We start from the raw sequence: 18,365 nt of genomic DNA, 5'->3' as shown, positions 1-18,365 counted from the left end.
TATCTAATTTGGTAATGCACTTTGTTGCAAGCTATAACATAAGAAAATTATCCAAACAGAATTTTTCATTATTTAGATTAAACTTTTATGGTATTCCGTTAATGATATAATTTAAATATCCCTCCCATAATAGGTGTTTCTTTGGTGATTATACAAATGAAGACATTGAATCTCGCACATATGATGAAATTCTGGATGTTCCAAATCTTCTTGTCCTAATGGAAAATTATCTTAGAGATTACAATGGAGTCAGCAAGAGACCAATGAACCTGGCAATTTTTCTTTTTGCCGTTGAGCATGTTTCCAGAATATGCAGAGTTTTAAAACAACCTGGTGGCCATATGCTGTTAGTTGGGGTTGGTGGAAGTGGCCGACAGAGCCTGACCCGACTCGGAGCCAGTGTCTCAGCTATGCAGGTTTTCCAGGTACGCTTTTATGTGATCAAACTTGAAGACTTACAATTTCTTTACAATTCAGAAATAGAAAAATGCATCAAATAAGGGTATCTCCTTTGAAGAGATGTATCATTCAGGAGCTCAACATAAATATAATTAAAATGGTGGTAGTGCCAAATGATACATGCTACTGTTGCAATTTATCCTCTTCTATGAGATCTTTTATTTCTACTGTGCTCATTGTTATGTAGATTGAAATTAGCCGAAGTTACACCATGGTTGAATGGAGAGAAGATTTGAAAGGTATGCTAAAGAAGGCAGGTGCAGATCCAGGAATACCAAATATTTTTCTTTTCAGTGATACACAAATCAAGGATGAAGGTTTTGTTGAAGATATCAATAACCTTCTAAACTCTGGAGAGGTAATATACCATATAAGTGCGGTTTGTTCTCCATCTTCATTGGTTGATCAATACCTAATTTTCATTCCTTCTCGGACAGAAGTATGGCTAATTTCTACACCTAATGCATGTATACTTATTTGGGATGGAGGTTAATAGCTAGAAATTAATTCATGTGACAGCATTAATTATTGATTCCTACTCCAAAATAAGGGAGGGGCATCCATGAAACATAATTTTTGTTGTTCAATTATCTTTTACTTCACCAGTAAAATGCATGCATCGGTTATATAAGCTTGCATAATTGAGGAATGCAATATTGTGGATTTCTTCTTTTCTTTCCACTCCACAGACATATTGATGCAAATGTGTCTTTGTAGATGCAAATAGCCATCATATATTTCCATCTTTCGCAGGTTCCAAACATATTTCCTGGTGATGAGCGGGCAACTATTCAGGAAGCAGTTAGAGATAAGGCTAAAAGAAATGGGATAGAGCTGCATACACCAGTAGACTGCTGGAGATATTTTGTAAATCGATGTAAAGAGAATCTTCATATTATTTTTTGTATGAGTCCAGTTGGACAAGCTTTTAAAGACAGAATACGTCAGTTTCCATCTCTAGTGAATTGTACAACCATTGATTGGTTTCAGGTAAAGAGAACACATTTTATTGGTAGTAGATTTTCTATATTTTGTCTTTTTCAACTTTACTTCTTTAGTAAAGCATATCTTGCCTTTGATGTACTATGCTTTATATATGTATCTCTCTATGAGCTCCATGACATACTAGTTACCAATAAGCGGTTAGATGTACAAAACTATTCTGATATCACAGGGTATATTGTGAATTGATAACCAGAATCATGGATTAGCTGAAGAAAGAAAAAAAAAGATATAGTAATTTTGTATAAGAGGAGAAATTAGCCTATGAGACCGAATGAGAGATTAAATCTTAAAATGTTGTCTGGTCTTTGAGGAAACAAACCAACATTAATATAATTAAATATATGATACCATAGTCTTGTTAGATAAGCACTTAAAATTCTTTTAACAAACAAACAAAGAAAGAAAGAAAGAAAGATATATTAACAAAGAGAGAATGAAGGATATACTAACTTCCTTATGTGGCCAAGTTGTCCTATGAGACCGAATGAGAGATTGCATTGTAAATAGTTGTCTCATCATGGAAAACAACAAACCGAAACAAATATATGTAAATGAGTTAAAATGGTCTAATGCACAACACGTGTAAATTGGTTAAAATGGTCTAATGTACCATACATTCCTGCTAGTATATAACATTCCATTTTTACATCAGAAAGAAAGATATATTAGCATATAATAGAGGGTAAATCACCCTATGAGACACTTCATGATTCAAAATATGGGTGAATTCAAACCTCTATATATGGGAGTATTTACTTGCGGTAAGGTTTTGAGCATGCTCATCTTGAGCTTTGCCATCTTTGGCCATCTCTGTCCATGTTTGCATTTCCTTATTTATATTGTCTTTAACTATGGAGATGCATTTTTCCACTGCTATTTGAAGATATTTCTTCCTTTAGGTATTTCACCATGTCATCCTCGTTCTATGTTTGACTTCTTTAACTTGTGATTTCTTTTTGTGTGGCTTCTAATAATTTCATCCTAATAGAGGCATAGATTTTTCATTTTGATTTGTTCTCAAAGACGAGAAAACACTGAAGATGTAATCTCTTATTTGGTCTTATAGGCCATTTTGGCCTCTTAAAAGATGTTAATATATCTTTGTTTCTTTCTACCTCCTTTTTTCATTCCACGTCCAAGGCTCTTTCTATATTATCTCTCATACGATTCACCTCATAAGAGATCATCTTTTACCTCTTTAACATCTATTGGAACATGCATTTTGGGTGCCTTGTGGGCCTTTCCAGCGCTATCTGGGGTGCTCCCATCTTGTCCTTTTCTTCTAACATCTTTTAAGAGGCCAAAATGGCATATTAGACTGAATGAGAGATTGCATCTTTAAATGTTGTCCACTAAACGAAGGTACCACAAAATCTTGTTAGCTAGATGAACTGAACAAACCAAAAAAAATACAACATGGACCACATTCTCTGATTAGATGGAGTGAAAATTTTGCCATTAAAATATCTCTGACATGGACCAATCAATGATGGAGAGATCTCCAAAGTGAAGGAACACCTTTGGTGTTGGGTGAAAATGGCATTTAGGTTTGGTCCATTGGATCTGAGTTCTATTGAGTACTATAGGGCTCACTAAGGCAGCATACCTCTATCTATGGATGTTACCCATATGTTGAGAGCCAATAATAAGAGTCTGGTTATTTTGTCTAGGACTGAGGTTTAGGCAACTAGCATGAGCAATCATGAATATTTGGAGTTCCTAAATGTGGGACTAATCATAAGCTGCCGTTGCATACTTCATGGCTGAGGTTATTTATTCTATTATCAAAATGTTTCAAGAATCTTGCAAGGGAGACTGGCCAATATCTTATATGCATGCCATTATGATCCCACTTATTCATTGAATTAAAATGATGCTACACAGTTGCTGGTTCATCTATAATCCCTAGTCATATGGCTAACATTTTGTCAAGGTACTATTTGTTATTGAATTAGTTTGAAGTGTAAATCAACTCATTGCAGTAAAAGATACGATTGAAATTGCAGGAATGGCCAGAGGATGCTTTAGAGGCAGTTGCGTACAAATTTTTGAAGGAGATTTCCTTGGAAGACAGCATAAGAATGAGCATTGTGCGCATATGCAAGGTAAAAGAATATCTCAATCATCAAGTGGTGACACCTTTGACAGAATGGATTCAATATTGAATCAGTAGTTACTATAATTGTAGATTCTCCTAGTACTTTTTATTAAATTTTGGTTTTTACTTTTTTATTACAGGCCTTTCATGAAAGAGTGCATTTTTATTCCAATGAGCTGAAAGTTAAGATGGGACGGTTCAATTATGTGACGCCAACTTCTTATCTTGAGCTTTTATCGACTTTTCAGGTTATATTATACTGTCTATATGTTATGCTTTAGGAGCATCTCGTATGTGAGAGATTATACCAAGTTTTCTTGCTGACACTACTTGATTTCAGGCACTTTTAATTGCTAAACAAGAGGAAAAACTCAAACAAAAGCGGGGATATGAAGTTGGCTTGGAAAAACTAAGCTCTAGTGCTGAGCAGGTGGCTGTGATGCAACAAGAACTGACTGAGCTCAAACCAAAACTGCTCATTACGGTATACTATGCATCCTAGATAAAGAGTTGTGAGGAAATTTAACATAAGACATTTTTTATGTTCTTTTTATATAACCAAGGTGTGGATTTCTTTTACTTTTACCATCTTAAACAAAAGCCTTAATGCACATGCTGCTGAGGACAAGGTAGGCCTTAAACAAAAAAGTTTAAAAAATTCACATGCTGATGAGGAAACAATTGCAATGCTAGGAAAATATAACTTATTTTTTATCATTGCTTTTACATTCTATTTTATAGATGTATCTTGCTTTGATCTTTCAGTTTTGTGTCAAATAAATTTAATATCTTGGGTTCTCAATGAGCATTTATTACTTACGTTCTAATGGGAGACGAGTCAAGGAAATATTATGTATTATTCTTTATGATTATGAAGATATATGGGATGCCAAAGTAACATCATTTTTTTCCCGTGAGATGGCATAATTCACCTTCTTGTGCATGGGTGTCAGGGTGTGAGTTGAGCATCAGGCAGCCACTCTGAGTATGGGGGAGATACCTCCACCTCTATGCACAAGGCGTGGCCCACAATAAACACCAAATATAGTTGTGATTATTCTGGTGAAAATCAATAGAAAGATGTCTCAAAAGATCCGTATGAGCATATACATGCTTTCTTCTCTAAACATTCTTCTAAGAATAAGACAGATATTGTGATCTGCATAGGATTTTCTTGCTATCAGATTTTGGGAGGTTTTAACCTCTCATTGAGGCTTCTTACCTGTGGTGCAATGCATAAGTGATGCCAGGTTTTACATTCTCTTCTTGCTTATTGTTTGTCTAATGTGTACCTCATGCATTGGATTTCATTATTATTAGTAACCTCTCATCAAATATAATGTCTAGGTTGAAGAAGTAGAAAAACTTATGATCAAAGTAGAAAGGGAAAAGAAGGAGGTAGTCGAACCCAAAAAGGCCATTGTACAGCGAGATGAGGCAGAAGCATCTAAACAGGCAGCTGAAGCAAAAGTTATCAGAGATGAATGTGAAGCTGCACTAGCAAGTGCTATGCCGGTCCTTGAAGAAGCATTAGCAGCCCTAGATACGCTTTCAGCAAATGATATTAACTACGTAAAGAAGCTGTCAAACCCTCCTGCAGCAGTAAAACTAGTAATGGAGGCAGTCTGTGTTGTTCTTGATGTAAAGCCAGCAAAACAACCTGATGGTAAAGGTGGTTTCATGCTAGACTACTGGAAACCCTCAGTCACATTACTGAATAATCGAGACTTCCTTCAAAACTTAAAAGATTTTGATAAAGATAATATCGATACAAAGGTCATGGCAAAAATACGACAGCACTACATCAGTAATGCTGATTTTACCCCAGAAAGAGCAGCAAATGCATCTGCTGCTGCCGAAGGTTTATGCAAGTGGATTATTGCCATGGATAAATATGATGTTGTTGCTAAATTTGTTGCTCCAAAACGACAGAAACTCAAAGCTGCAGAGAACAAGTATCAGGAAGTCATGGAAGGTCTGAGAGCAAAGCAGGCAGACTTAAAAATTATTCTTGACAAACTGGCAACATTGGAAGAGGAGCTTGAGTCAATAATGTTGAAAAAGGAGAATCTTCAGGTATATATATAATCCAAATCAGTGGCATGCAAAAACCACAAAGGGCTTGTCAATCTTACACTAACATGAAATCTGGGTTTGATGTGGGTCTCAGCATGATGTGAAAATGTGCACTATAAAGCTGGAGAGAGCTGAGCAGCTTATTGGAGGCCTTGGTGGAGAGAGAACGCGATGGATGGCTGCAGCAGTAGATTTAGGAAACCAATATGGAAATCTCATAGGCGATGTGCTCATTGCGTCTGGAATTATAGCGTACCTTGGAGCATTTCCAGCAAGGTTTCTGTTCTCGATTGATTATGCAATTGTGATGTTTTAGGCCTTTGCAGAAAACTTCCTTCCCTGAGAATAAATGTATCTATTACATGAAAAAACTTATTGGCTCCGCCTTTGGTTTCAATGTGCGTTTGGTCCTTTTTTCTCTCAGATAGAAGCAACATTACAGTGCAATAGATCACAATATCATGTCCATATTACATGTTCCGCTGATCAGCGATTATACTGATTTTTTACATCTCCAATTATGAACATATTTAGAGCAAGGCAGTGTAGTATCACCTATACCATTCAGCAATCCTGTTCTCTTAGACTGAGCAAAAGATCACATTTGAAAATCTTGCATCATCTTGGAGGATAGCTAACCAAATTGAATATGTATGAGTAAATTAATAGACCTGCTTAAGGTACAAGATGTATGAATGACCCATCCTGTTCTGTTAAGTATGGTTGATAGTTTGTTTATGTTTTTGCACATGGAACAGTAATAGATCCTTTTAGCCATGGTGTAATGATAAATCTCACAAAAGTCCTTAAGAAAGATGAGTGCTTATGTGAAAACCAAGTTGAAATCCTAATTGTGGGCAAATGCTTTCAAGGGAGATTCAGTGGATATCTGCCTCAAGCATCACGACTCCTTGAATTTAAATAAAGTGTTATATAGGAAGAACTAATAGAAGAATATAATGGCCATAGATTAAATGTTCTCCAAAACGTGAGGGAATATTTTGTTTCAATATCCTGTGTTGTAACATCTTCTAAATTACTGAATGAAAATCTTATCTTAGCCATTATTTGGCAGTTTCCGGCAGGAGATAATTGAAATATGGATGGGATTCTGTAGATCTGAAAACCTACCACGTTCTCCAACCTTTTCATTGAAGGGTCTTTTGGGCAATCCTGTTCAGATTCGAGATTGGATTATTTCAGGTCTTCCCAATGATTCCTTCTCAACCGATAATGCAATTATTGTGGCTAATTCCCGTAGGTGGCCATTATTGATAGACCCTGAGGTACCACATAACATTAATACCTCTTTTACAATTTATATTTATTCTACCTCAGTTGCGATTCATATTTATTTTGCAGAGATGCTGTATATTGACTAAAATTGAACTTTCATTCACTTTCTGATGTATCCTATGCATCTTTAAACAGGGCCAGGCAAACAAGTGGATTCGAAATATGGAACGTTCAAGAAATTTGCAAATAATCAAGCTTTCTGGAGGAAGCGAATACATGCGAACCTTAGAAAATGCTATTCAATTTGGATTGCCTGTTCTATTAGAAAATGTTGGAGAAGAGCTCGACCCATCCCTCGAGCCTTTACTCTTGCGGCAGGTTTGATAAAGCTGCTATTTTTTGTAATGAAATCTAGCAAATCAATTATAATACAACATGAAGCATGTGAAAAAGAAGATGGAAAGAGAAAGAAAGCTATATTAATGTCTGTTAATAGGCCAAATTGACCTATAAGACCAAGCAGGAGATTGCAGCTTTAAAATGGTGTCTCATTTATATCAATGTCATGTGACCATTCTTGCATTTCAGATACCAACAACAATTATCTCCATGGTTAGTCAGCTGTTTTGATGTCATCAGTGCCAACCTTGACTACCTTTGGGTTGGGAGTTCCCAAATCCATTGGATACCAGCTATTGATCAGAAAATTCTTGGTCACTGTAGGGCCATATCTGCTGGATTATATCATGGGAAACCAATGTCTAGCTCCTTATGTGAGAGTGTATCAAACAACCACAAATTAGTTTTTGGTTCTTGCAATTGTGTATGTGCACATTGTCTTCCAATAACACCAAGGATTCCATAGGCACGTGAAAGTTGAGCTCAGGCACTTCCCCATAGGGAGAACCGAGGATTTGTGAATGTTTCTCCTAGATATGTGTAAGATTGTGTCTGCCAACTTTCCTCCCCAAAAACAATCCTGGCAATGGGCACCCACCTCTATCCAACTGCAGATAGAAAGGGCACTAGATCATGATGATGTACGTTGTAGAAGATTTTTATGCTCCCAAGACATTATTGCAAACCTACTGTCCCTCATGTTGAATAGAGCAATAAGTGAGGGTCTTCTTGCAACTTGCATATGATTGTGGCCCATTTCCTTAAATTAAGAGATGCTGTCTACAACTAACTATTGCAGTATCATGATTGGCCATTCATTGGCCAAGTTGTCTGGATCTATACTTGAGTATGAATTGAGAAGATGGACAGAGCATGTGGATCTTAGATATGAGGAACAGGCAGAAAGCAGGAGGTGGTTCTCTCTGACAGATAAAAGCCATTATCTCCCGCAATCGTAGGTGCTTCCCTCGCTTCGGAGACATTTCCATTCTGGATCGACCTATGCTAGAGATCTTTCGAAGACAAAAGCTACAATATACCTAATTTGAGGATCTCACATGTGCCAAAAATCAGATTCCCTCATTAATTTTCCTTTCATGTTATTTACTTTTATATTTACTGTGTAATATTTATTTTATTTTGATTTGTTCTCAAGATGAGACAACACTTAAGATGTAATCTCTTATTTGGTCTTATAGGCCATTTTGGCCTCTTAAAAGACGTTAATATATCTTTCTTTCTTTCTTCTTTCTGAGACACTTATTGTGTTATAAGCAGATGATTTTGTGCTTATGGCAGATTGTCCAGAGGGCTTATGGAGAAACTTGGATACTCTACATTTTATGCCTATAACAGATTCTCCAAAGGGCTTATCAAGACCCTTGTGCATATAGCAGATTCCTTTTCATAAGATAGTAGGCTCTCAGTGAACCTTGGGGAAAAACTGAAGCCTTGGTGTTTAATACTATATTTCAGTGGATGAGAATGCCCACCTGATATCATGTATGGACAAGATGGTGGATTGTATAGATCCATACATGTACCTTGGTGTAGTGTTCACAGGACCTATCTTCTCCATGAGAACGGCTGCACCAGATCAATTTACTAGGGGGTATGCAGCAACGGGACTAAAAAGGATGTATCCACAGGCTTGGTTACAAAAGTGAAGTATTAAAGTGTGGCTATTTGATACTCACGTCACATATAAGTGCAGAATTGGGGGCCTGGTCTGGTCTATCATTGCAGATTGGAGGCATCTCTAATGGGTGGAGGTCGATGGAAAGATCTCAAGAATGATTTAAGGAAAAGATCTGTTAAACTGAGATGGCTGCACTTTGAAGCTCTGCTCTGGTCAATGTCCTTTCCTCATAGTATGTTAGAGGTTCCTCGACATAGATATGCCTAATTGGTTTGGGATTCCTTTAAATGATACAGCCATAGAAGTTAGTACTTGATGGTGGTAAGCCCAAATGGCTCTTCATTTGACGTCCATGGTTTCAGCTTAGACAAATTTCCTCCATCCCAACACTCCTAGGATGCACCATCTGTTACACTAACTCTCCCAGAGATTAGTAAAATCATTGGGCTAGGTCTCACTCAGCTAAAGAGTAGGTGTGCTTGGCTCAAACATATGCAAGAGTTAGGGATGATGCTGGTCTTCTATTTAGACCATTTTCTTCACAGCACTGAGAATGGATTTATACTACATGGAAATATGAAAATCACTCATTCTCCTGGATTTAGACGCACCATTTGGCAAATCCACATCTCATCACATTAGTTGGAGATATAGATAGGAGTATAAGGGTATACCTCCTGAGGCAGAGGATATGCCCATTATTACATACAGCATTGCCTATAAAGCTGCACAATTAAAATACTATGAAATTTGATGATTCTTCCACTGCCTCTTTGGTTTGTTGTTCTCAAAGATGAGGAAACATTATAATATGTAATCTCTTGTTTGGTCTTATAGGCCATTTTGGAGTCGTAGAAGACATTAATATAGTTTTCTTATGCTTGCAATCACATGTTGGTCCCTAGATCCTGTAGGTCCTGTCTGATGTGCACTACATGCTATCTAAAGTAATACTTTATCTGTTTATACTCCAGAATAAAAATGTTTTATACTGATTATAGAAACTAGACCTGTATTATGCAATCAGGTATTTAAGTCAGCGGGTATGATGTGCATAAGACTTGGAGATGCAACCATTGAGTACAACAATGATTTTCGATTCTATATAACCACAAAATTGAGAAATCCTCATTATCTTCCAGAAACATCTGTTAAAGTTACGCTATTAAACTTCATGATTACGAAGGAGGGATTGTCTGATCAGCTTCTAGGTATAGTTGTAGCAGGAGAACGACCAGATCTAGAGCAACAAAAGAATGAACTTGTAGTTCAGGTAATACTGAATCTTGTTTTCTCAATGTTATCTAAAGTCAATGGAATCCTGATTTTCTATATATATATACAAATTTTGTTAGGAAGGTGGATCAATGGGTTTATATATAATTTAGTTTTTATATGTTGGGGAAGAAAGAGATGAAATTCTGTAATTTCTTATCATCTTCTTGTTGAAATTCTAAATCAGAGTGCCGAAAACAAGAGGAGACTCAAGGAGCTTGAAGATCAGATTTTGCAAGTGCTATCAACCAGTGAGGGTAATATATTGGAGGATGAAACTGCGGTAAAGATCATTTCTGAGGCTAAAGTTGTTGGCAATGACATCAGTATTAAACAGGTAAATAAGTAACAAATTTGATTCTATCAACATGTAATCTGTCATAATGATGCTTGCATTATGGTTTTCTTTTTATTCAGGTTGTGTAGTGTTGGTAATTTAAATATCTTTACTTCATTTTTTTATAGTTACATCACATGTCCAGCTATATCAGCTCCAAGATTTTGCATTTACTGACCTTTTTCTATTCGCAGGCTTTGGCCGATGAAACAGAAAAGAATATCGATGAAGCTCGAAAAACATATGCATCATCTGGTGACAATGCTGCTGTTCTGTTTTTCTGCATCTCTGATCTAGCAAATATTGACCCCATGTATCAGTACAGCCTTCCTTGGTTTTCTTCACTCTTTGTAACATCAATCATGTCAAGTGAGAAATCATCAGACTTGAAGAAACGCTTGGAAATTATCCACAAGTACTTCCTTTTGGCACTCTACAAAAACATTTGCAGATCCTTATTTGAAAAGGACAAACTACTGTTCTCTTGCCTTTTGGCATACCGTGTGTTAGAAGTAGAGAAGAAGATATCTCCAGAAGAATGGAATTTCTTCTTGACTGGTGGACTGGATGCATTAGGAACAAAGCCAAATCCTGCTTCAGAATGGCTTTCAGAGAAATCATGGGGAGAAATAATGAGGCTTAGTAAGCTACCAGCGTTTGACCGCCTTGATCTGTACATCTCAACCTATCCATCTGATTGGAAAGCTATTTATGATTCAATGGAGCCTCAGAAACAGAAGTTTCCTGGGAAGTTAGCAAAACTGAATTCTTTTCAAAGATTGCTTGTTTTGAGATGCATCCGTCCCGACAAGGTGGTTCCGGCCATTCATGAATTTGTTGCTGATCAATTGGGATCTGATTTTGTCCAACCTCCACAATTCAACCTTGAAGCATGTTACCGAGAATCGAGTGCTAGTTGCCCACTAATTTTTGTTCTATCAGCAGGAAGTGATCCCACAGCAGCATTGCTGACATTTGCAGGTGTTGTCTTGGATTCAGAAATCAACATTCCTTTCATTTAATAATCAGAACTCAATCTAATAAATTTTGAAGTTTGGTATTCTATAAGGAACTTGTTTATGATACTGAATGATGTTCTGTGTGTGTTCTGTTTTCTATATAGCTGAGAAGGAAATGGCAGATAAAATTGCACCCGTCTCTCTTGGCCAAGGCCAAGGACCCAAGGCAAGTTTACTTATTACGGATGCTATGGCCACAGGTAAATCAAGACTTCACTATGACGCTTTGTTACGCTTTACTTTCTCTAATTATATTTCATTTGATTCATTGTGTCTCTAAAATGAGATAACATTTTAAAATGTAATCTCGCATTTGATTTCGGGGGTCATTTTAGCCTTCTAAATTATGTTAATATATCGTTCTTTATTATGGCCATGGATATTTTTGTAATTTGGTACTTTCTTCAGAACAAAGCTTAAAACAGTTAATATAAAGACTGTTTCCATGAAAAGCAAGATGACAAACCATTTTTTAAGAATACCCTTTATTTTTGTACCGGGACAGGTTCATGGGTTTTACTGCAGAATTGTCACCTTGCACCATCTTGGATGCCTGAGCTTGAGAGAATTTGTGAAAATGTTCCTGCAGAAGTTAACCCTAGTTTCCGCTTGTGGATGACATCATATCCAAGCCCAAAATTTCCAATAACTGTCTTACAGGTAAAGATTTGTTTGAAAAAATTTCATAATGTTTTACAGAATGCATTGTAACTTGGTATTTGATAAGAAGAAATAGACCTTACTGAGATTAAAATTCAAACAAACAGAATGGAGTGAAGATGACAAATGAACCACCAAAGGGATTGAGAGCAAACATGAAGAGATCATATGGACTGGACCCAATATGCAATGAGGAATTCTTTGAGAACTGTAGCCAGCCTGATGTGTTTAAATCTCTTCTTTTTGGGTTATGTTTCTTTCATGCTGTGGTTCAAGAACGAAGGAATTTTGGACCGTTAGGTTGGAATATACCATATGGATTTGATGATGGAGATTTAAGAATCAGGTTTTTGCATAGAATACTCTGCTAAACTAATTTATCAAAACCCGCGAAACACATTGTTTATAATTTCCTTTTCCCTATTTTTTCATGTTTACATTCAACTTTCCATTTCTTTCAGTGTGCGGCAGCTACATATGTTCATAACTGAAAGCACTCCAACTGACCTTCCACTGCAAGCTCTAAACTATGTTACTGGAGAATGCAATTATGGTGGAAGAGTTACAGGTATCTATCTCAATAATTCTTCACTTACTATTTCTATTTGATATTGTCATGTTATTATATATGGAATATTCCTTTTGTTTGTATAGATGACAAGGATAGACTCTTGCTAAATGCCCTGTTGATGAGATTCTATTGTAAAGACATGCTTCAAGTTGGCTATACGATCACAGAATCAGGACAATATGTGACACCACCACCTCATGATTTGAGATCCTATCTATCTCATATTGAAAAATTCCCTTTGATCCCAATGCCAGAAGCTTTTGGTTTACATGCTAATGCAGATATCACCAAGGACTTGAATGAAACAAGTCTTATACTGAAATCTATGCTTCAAGCATCAATGGCAACAGCAGGAGGTGGATCGAGTGACCAGAAAGCATCGGAAACAATCGCTGAACTCATTCGAAACCTTATCAAGACTTTACCACCTAACTTTGATATAGAAGCGTGTGAGAGAAAGTACCCAATCTTGTATGAAGAAAGTATGCATTCGGTCCTTAGCCAAGAAATGGCACGTTTCAACAAACTCTTGGAGCGGTATGTGTGGATTGATTGGTCTGCATACATTAGTGGGTGCTTTTTCAGATTTGTTTCAAAGAGTGTTGTTTATAACTTAATAACATAGAAGGTATGGATTTCAGGATCAGGGTAACATTGAAAAGCATGGAGAAGGCTATAAGAGGAGTTGTTGTCATGTCTGCAGAATTAGAAAAGGCATATCACAGCGTTGCCATTAACCAGGTATGTCACTCAAGGAGAATTTCCATCCCTTCTACCCGAGAGAATAGATTTCACTATCTCTGATAGACCTATTGGCTGGCAGAAAATCATGTGCATCTACTCTTTAATGCAAAGGATGGATGCAAAATAATGTATATGCTAATAGCAGGACGAAGCATGCTAACTATCACTTTTTGGGGGATACAGCTGGTGTGTATAGTTGTGGAATATACAATTGCATACTTGATTTGGATCCTTTTCCCTAGAGGAAATCGCAGTAGGGTGGTTGAAGTCATTGCATTCTCCACAACACAGTCAGCAAGAGCCACACAAAATAGTTGGTATGATGAGGAATATCATGAGACATTTGCAATGGTAAGTGTCCCAGGGGATTTATAGACATAAACAATCAAGAGAACATTCCAAACGCCTTGCGAGGAATAAGAGATTATATTTGGCTAAATTTGAAGTGTACCAGTTGTTCCTAGGATATGAAAATAAAAGGGCATGGAAAATGTTTGATGAGAGGCAAGCTAACTCATGACTGACCTCACATCCGGTTCAGGCCGGTTTCCGACAAAAGCAAACCATCATTTTCTAAGATGGTGATCCAGTCGCAGAAACAACCCCAAGCTGTAATCTTTCTAGAGTTGTGGTTACAATAATCTTTGGTTTTCAAAATAATTAGTGATTCCCCAGGCTAGTAAGCTTGCAGTAAGGAATTGCATAGAATGAACTTCTAATAAGATAATTGAACAAGCAAGCTCCATGAAAATACAAGCCACTATGCCAGATGAAAATAATACCTAGTCAACTGAAGTGAATGCTAAATAATTGAAGGGATATATCTTCTGAATCATTGGTGTCACTATCAAAATCATGAGCATCAATCAGCATGTATATTCCAAATCCGATCATTGACAAGTATCCAATGGATTTGGGAGGCTGTAAACAAAGGTAGTCAAGATTGGCATTTATATCTTCAAAACTGTTTGTTGAACATGGAGATAATAATTATGGGTATGCTGAATTACAAGAATGGTTTCAGCTGCGTGGATAGTCTACCTTCCATTACAATATAGCTTGAATTGTCCACACTTTAATGTGACTAAAAGTGGAAAGGAAAGATACCATTAAATTGGATAATTAAAGAACTTGAAAAAGCTCCACGACATCTCTTGGTAGGAAAAGGGCATCCATAAGGCACCTTTTTTTACACCCTTTGCAGGATGGTTTTATCATCGGGCGCTCTTATATAGATATACCTCTATCTTATGTGCTTCACAATGTATAAGGCACCTGAAGATCTCTTCACATTAGCTTGAAATTGAGATAGACAGTTATGCTTACTTACAAATCGATTCGATAACATGTCTTTCAATTGTGCTATCAAGCGGTGGAATTGAATGAATAATATGTCTGCGATTGTTCTGTATTTAATAAAATAAAAGAGAGATACCACTGCCTCTTCAAATTAGCTTTGGCTCACTACGCAAGGTAAAGGAATACAAAGATGAATGATGATTGGGATTGTTCTTGCTAGAACTCAAGAGACAACAATATAACCACAACAGCCCATCCACAACGAACAATCACAGGTTTCTTTTGCCCCATCACTCCTACTCATGCTACAAGTCAAACAAGGGATACTCAAATGGGCTCCTGACCAGGACATAGCAAAGGGGTTAAATAGATCAGGCAATGGCAATTTTCCGTGCACATAGGACCCAGCCTCATGGACCTCAATCTCACCACCCTTGCACAATGAATATGAGTAAGAACCTCTTATATATCAATGCTCAATTCAAATTACTACCAGCATGGCTTGTGCATGTTTATATAGGTTTCAGAAACAGATCATTCCTGAGACAGTATTAGTAAGGCTAAATTTGTTCGGGGTCCCCTAACTTTTATGTGATCCTTTAAACTTGTGATTTTCAACTACATAAAATTTACATCTTTATACATAATTGGATATTAAAACTGATTGTTTTTCCTATGTAATAGCTCAATCCTTTGTTGGTACAGAGGCTGATAAATCCATTCTTTGAGTTTCTATGAAGAGATCATGTGTGCATATGTGCAGGTACCGGAGTTATGGAAGAAAGTGTCATATCCATCTCTAAAACCACTCTCGGGATATTTCAAAGATCTGCTAGAAAGGATCAATATGCTACAAGATTGGTACGAGAACGGGCCACCCGTGGTACATTGGATAAGTGGCTTCTTCTTTGCCCAATCTTTTATGACTGCCTCGCTGCAAAACTATGCTAGGAAAAACAAGCTAGCCATTGACACACTAGCGTTTGACTTCAAAATCCTCCAGAAAGAACCTACTCTGCCACCAGAGGAGGGTGTCTACATACAAGGTTTGTTCTTAGAAGGATGTGCATGGGATCCTGTTGAGAAATGTCTCTGTGAATCGAAGCCTAAAGTTATACATGTACCTGCTCCAATAATATGGTTAAGGCCTTGTCCTATCTCTACCCTCCAACCATATCCACATTATAATTGTCCTGTGTATAGGACAGCAGAAAGGCGGGGGGTTTTAGCCACCACTGGGCATTCCACAAACTTTCTCATGAAAATACGCATGCCATCCAACAAGCCTGAAAGCCATTGGATTCAACGGGGTGTTGCAATGATATGCTCTCTTAGTGAATAAAATTTTAGCCATATGAGGTGAATGGCTTTGCACAAAGATATGGCAAGATCATTGCTTCGTTGCATGGGTATTAATTGATTGGCTTGCATTAACAAGGTAATAAAAAACAAGGAATCCATAGAGAACTCCAAAGAACAAACGTATTGCGAGCTTGTATCTTTTTACAGTGAAAATGTAGAGAAATATTGGGCTAATCTTTCAGAATTTCCAGAAATTTTAGTTTACAAATTTTCTTGGAAAACCTGTAAGATTTTTCTGTAAAATCTTAGGAATCTGACGAAAACCTTGATTGTAGTAAATATAGCCATTTTCTGGAAGTTATCCCCTCATTCTGTCTTAAATACTTGCAAGAAGTTGGCCAGTCTTCCAGACCTTGAAAGGTAACCCATTTGCTCTTTTCCTTTGTATCAGGTATGTGTATAGAACTGAGGTTCAGCCAACTTGAGAAAACAAACTTGACATGATACTCTATTGATATAAATAGAGTTTTGTTCTAAGATCATCACACATGCTCATTGTTTAGCACTAAAGCAATATATTGTTTTGAGAATTGCGTTTTTCGGGGAAGTGCATACAAAATGTTTTTTCTTTGCATGAAACTATATTTTTTCTTTAAATGGTCGCCTTTGTTAATTAAAATGATTGCATGTCTTACTGTGATAAAAAAGTAAATCTGCCGGTTGGACTTATCTTGTTTATGAGAAACATTTGAAAATAAATGCATGTCTTATTGGGATAAACTAAATCTAAGCATTTGAGCTGTCTTGCTTACAAGAAACATTTGAGGCATTGCACCCTTATTGTGTGCAATCTCTTCGATTTGTATTGTACTAAGTAGGCAGCAATAAAGGAAAGAACCAGGACATATGACCAGTGAATGCAAAAGTATGTGCCATATGTCAAAAAGATCAAACCATTAAGTGGTTTTTCTAATAACAATTTGTTTAATCACATACCCTTTACTGTGTATCTTTCATTGTACCTGTAACTGTATGTGCTGTATGTCAAAAAGATCAAACCATTAAGTGGTTTTTCTAATAACAATTTGTTTAATCACATACCTTTACTGTGTATCTTTCATTGTACTAGTAACTATCAGATGCTAATGTCTTTGAAGTGTAACAAGTTATACCATAGAGAATGGCATAATTATTACAACAGAATATGCCATTTTGGGGTTGATAAATCACATTTGGGGAATTGAGTGAAACTTAAAAAGGAATTTGTAGAAATAAAGAAAAGTTAAAGGTATTTTAAAGTTTGCACCTATTAAAAAGCATTGCCATGATTTGAGAAATGATCATGGTGAAATATCAACAAAGACCATGACTTCCATGATGTGAGACATGAGAAGCACACTTTCTAGATTTTGGAGACAAATGGCCAAGAGCTGACATTCATGTTGTAGACTTTCTAATTCAAAATAAACTCTTGGGAAATGACAACTAGTTTGCTCATCCCCAAACTAATTTCATTCATTGAGTGAAGGCCCTTCCATTTGGCATCTCTAATCAACTTTCACCCCTATTTGTGTGTGTGTGTGTGTGTGTGAGCACGTGCACGCATGCCCATTACAACAATTTTAAGACTCAATTGCATGTGCGCACATTACGACAATTTCAGATTCATCTGTAGGTCTTAAACCAATGCAATATTTAAAAAGGAAAAGGATGAGATGACACCAAATTAGATTAGTGAGAAGTTGCATATTGTGATGGAACGGTTGTTGCATATTATGCGTTTATACCTGTGCGTGCTAAGTCAATAAAACATGATAAGAAGACCAATAAGGTATTATAAATAACCTCACATCAATTTTGCGACATGAGGATGCTAAATTGTATCATGATGGTCCGAAGAACTCAATATCACTCTTCTATTCTCTCTCTGAGTACTCATATTTAGCAACATTGGTGGAAAGCAACAAGCACACTAGGTAAGTGAGACATAGCAAATAGTTGATGCAACATCAAGGAAACATGAATCACTTATAAGAAAGAAGCCATTGATTCTCAATTTTGATGAGATAACCATAGAACTGTGCCCAACTATGCCAAAGGGAATTTCAAAAGCCATCTAAAACCATTTACATATTCTACACTTGGCCCAAGCACGTGAGATACAACTCAATCCTCAATTGATGAGGCACCCAAAGTGTTACTATTGGAGTATAGGCATGACCAACACCTCTCTTTGTTAAATACTG

General features: G+C 36.7%; 1 protein-coding gene across 1 annotated transcript in view; it reads left to right on the top strand.

Annotated features, from left to right (window-relative positions):
* Positions 1-16,661, top strand: part of LOC147866496 (uncharacterized) — a 45,292-nt gene extending 28,631 nt beyond the window's left edge. Inside the window, exons 22-41 of the mRNA XM_087316950.1 lie at positions 134-425; positions 647-817; positions 1,213-1,449; positions 3,471-3,569; positions 3,703-3,810; positions 3,903-4,046; positions 4,910-5,638; positions 5,733-5,914; positions 6,714-6,924; positions 7,070-7,252; positions 9,940-10,185; positions 10,375-10,524; positions 10,719-11,505; positions 11,648-11,743; positions 12,049-12,203; positions 12,311-12,549; positions 12,665-12,771; positions 12,858-13,311; positions 13,416-13,515; positions 15,581-16,661. Of these exons, the coding sequence (XP_087173076.1) occupies positions 134-425; positions 647-817; positions 1,213-1,449; positions 3,471-3,569; positions 3,703-3,810; positions 3,903-4,046; positions 4,910-5,638; positions 5,733-5,914; positions 6,714-6,924; positions 7,070-7,252; positions 9,940-10,185; positions 10,375-10,524; positions 10,719-11,505; positions 11,648-11,743; positions 12,049-12,203; positions 12,311-12,549; positions 12,665-12,771; positions 12,858-13,311; positions 13,416-13,515; positions 15,581-16,159 (5,269 nt within the window). The 3' untranslated portion in view covers positions 16,160-16,661. The remainder of the gene's footprint in view (positions 1-133; positions 426-646; positions 818-1,212; positions 1,450-3,470; positions 3,570-3,702; positions 3,811-3,902; positions 4,047-4,909; positions 5,639-5,732; positions 5,915-6,713; positions 6,925-7,069; positions 7,253-9,939; positions 10,186-10,374; positions 10,525-10,718; positions 11,506-11,647; positions 11,744-12,048; positions 12,204-12,310; positions 12,550-12,664; positions 12,772-12,857; positions 13,312-13,415; positions 13,516-15,580) is intronic.
* Positions 16,662-18,365: the final 1,704 nt, after the last annotated feature.

This window comes from Azolla caroliniana, unplaced genomic scaffold (genome assembly GCF_043228905.1).
Source record: "Azolla caroliniana isolate FFs.n. ecotype wild unplaced genomic scaffold, voAzoCaro1.0.p SCAF_3, whole genome shotgun sequence".
NCBI lineage: Eukaryota > Viridiplantae > Streptophyta > Polypodiopsida > Salviniales > Salviniaceae > Azolla > Azolla caroliniana.
Note: the sequence above shows the minus strand (reverse complement) of the source record. Positions and strands in the feature narration are given on the sequence as shown.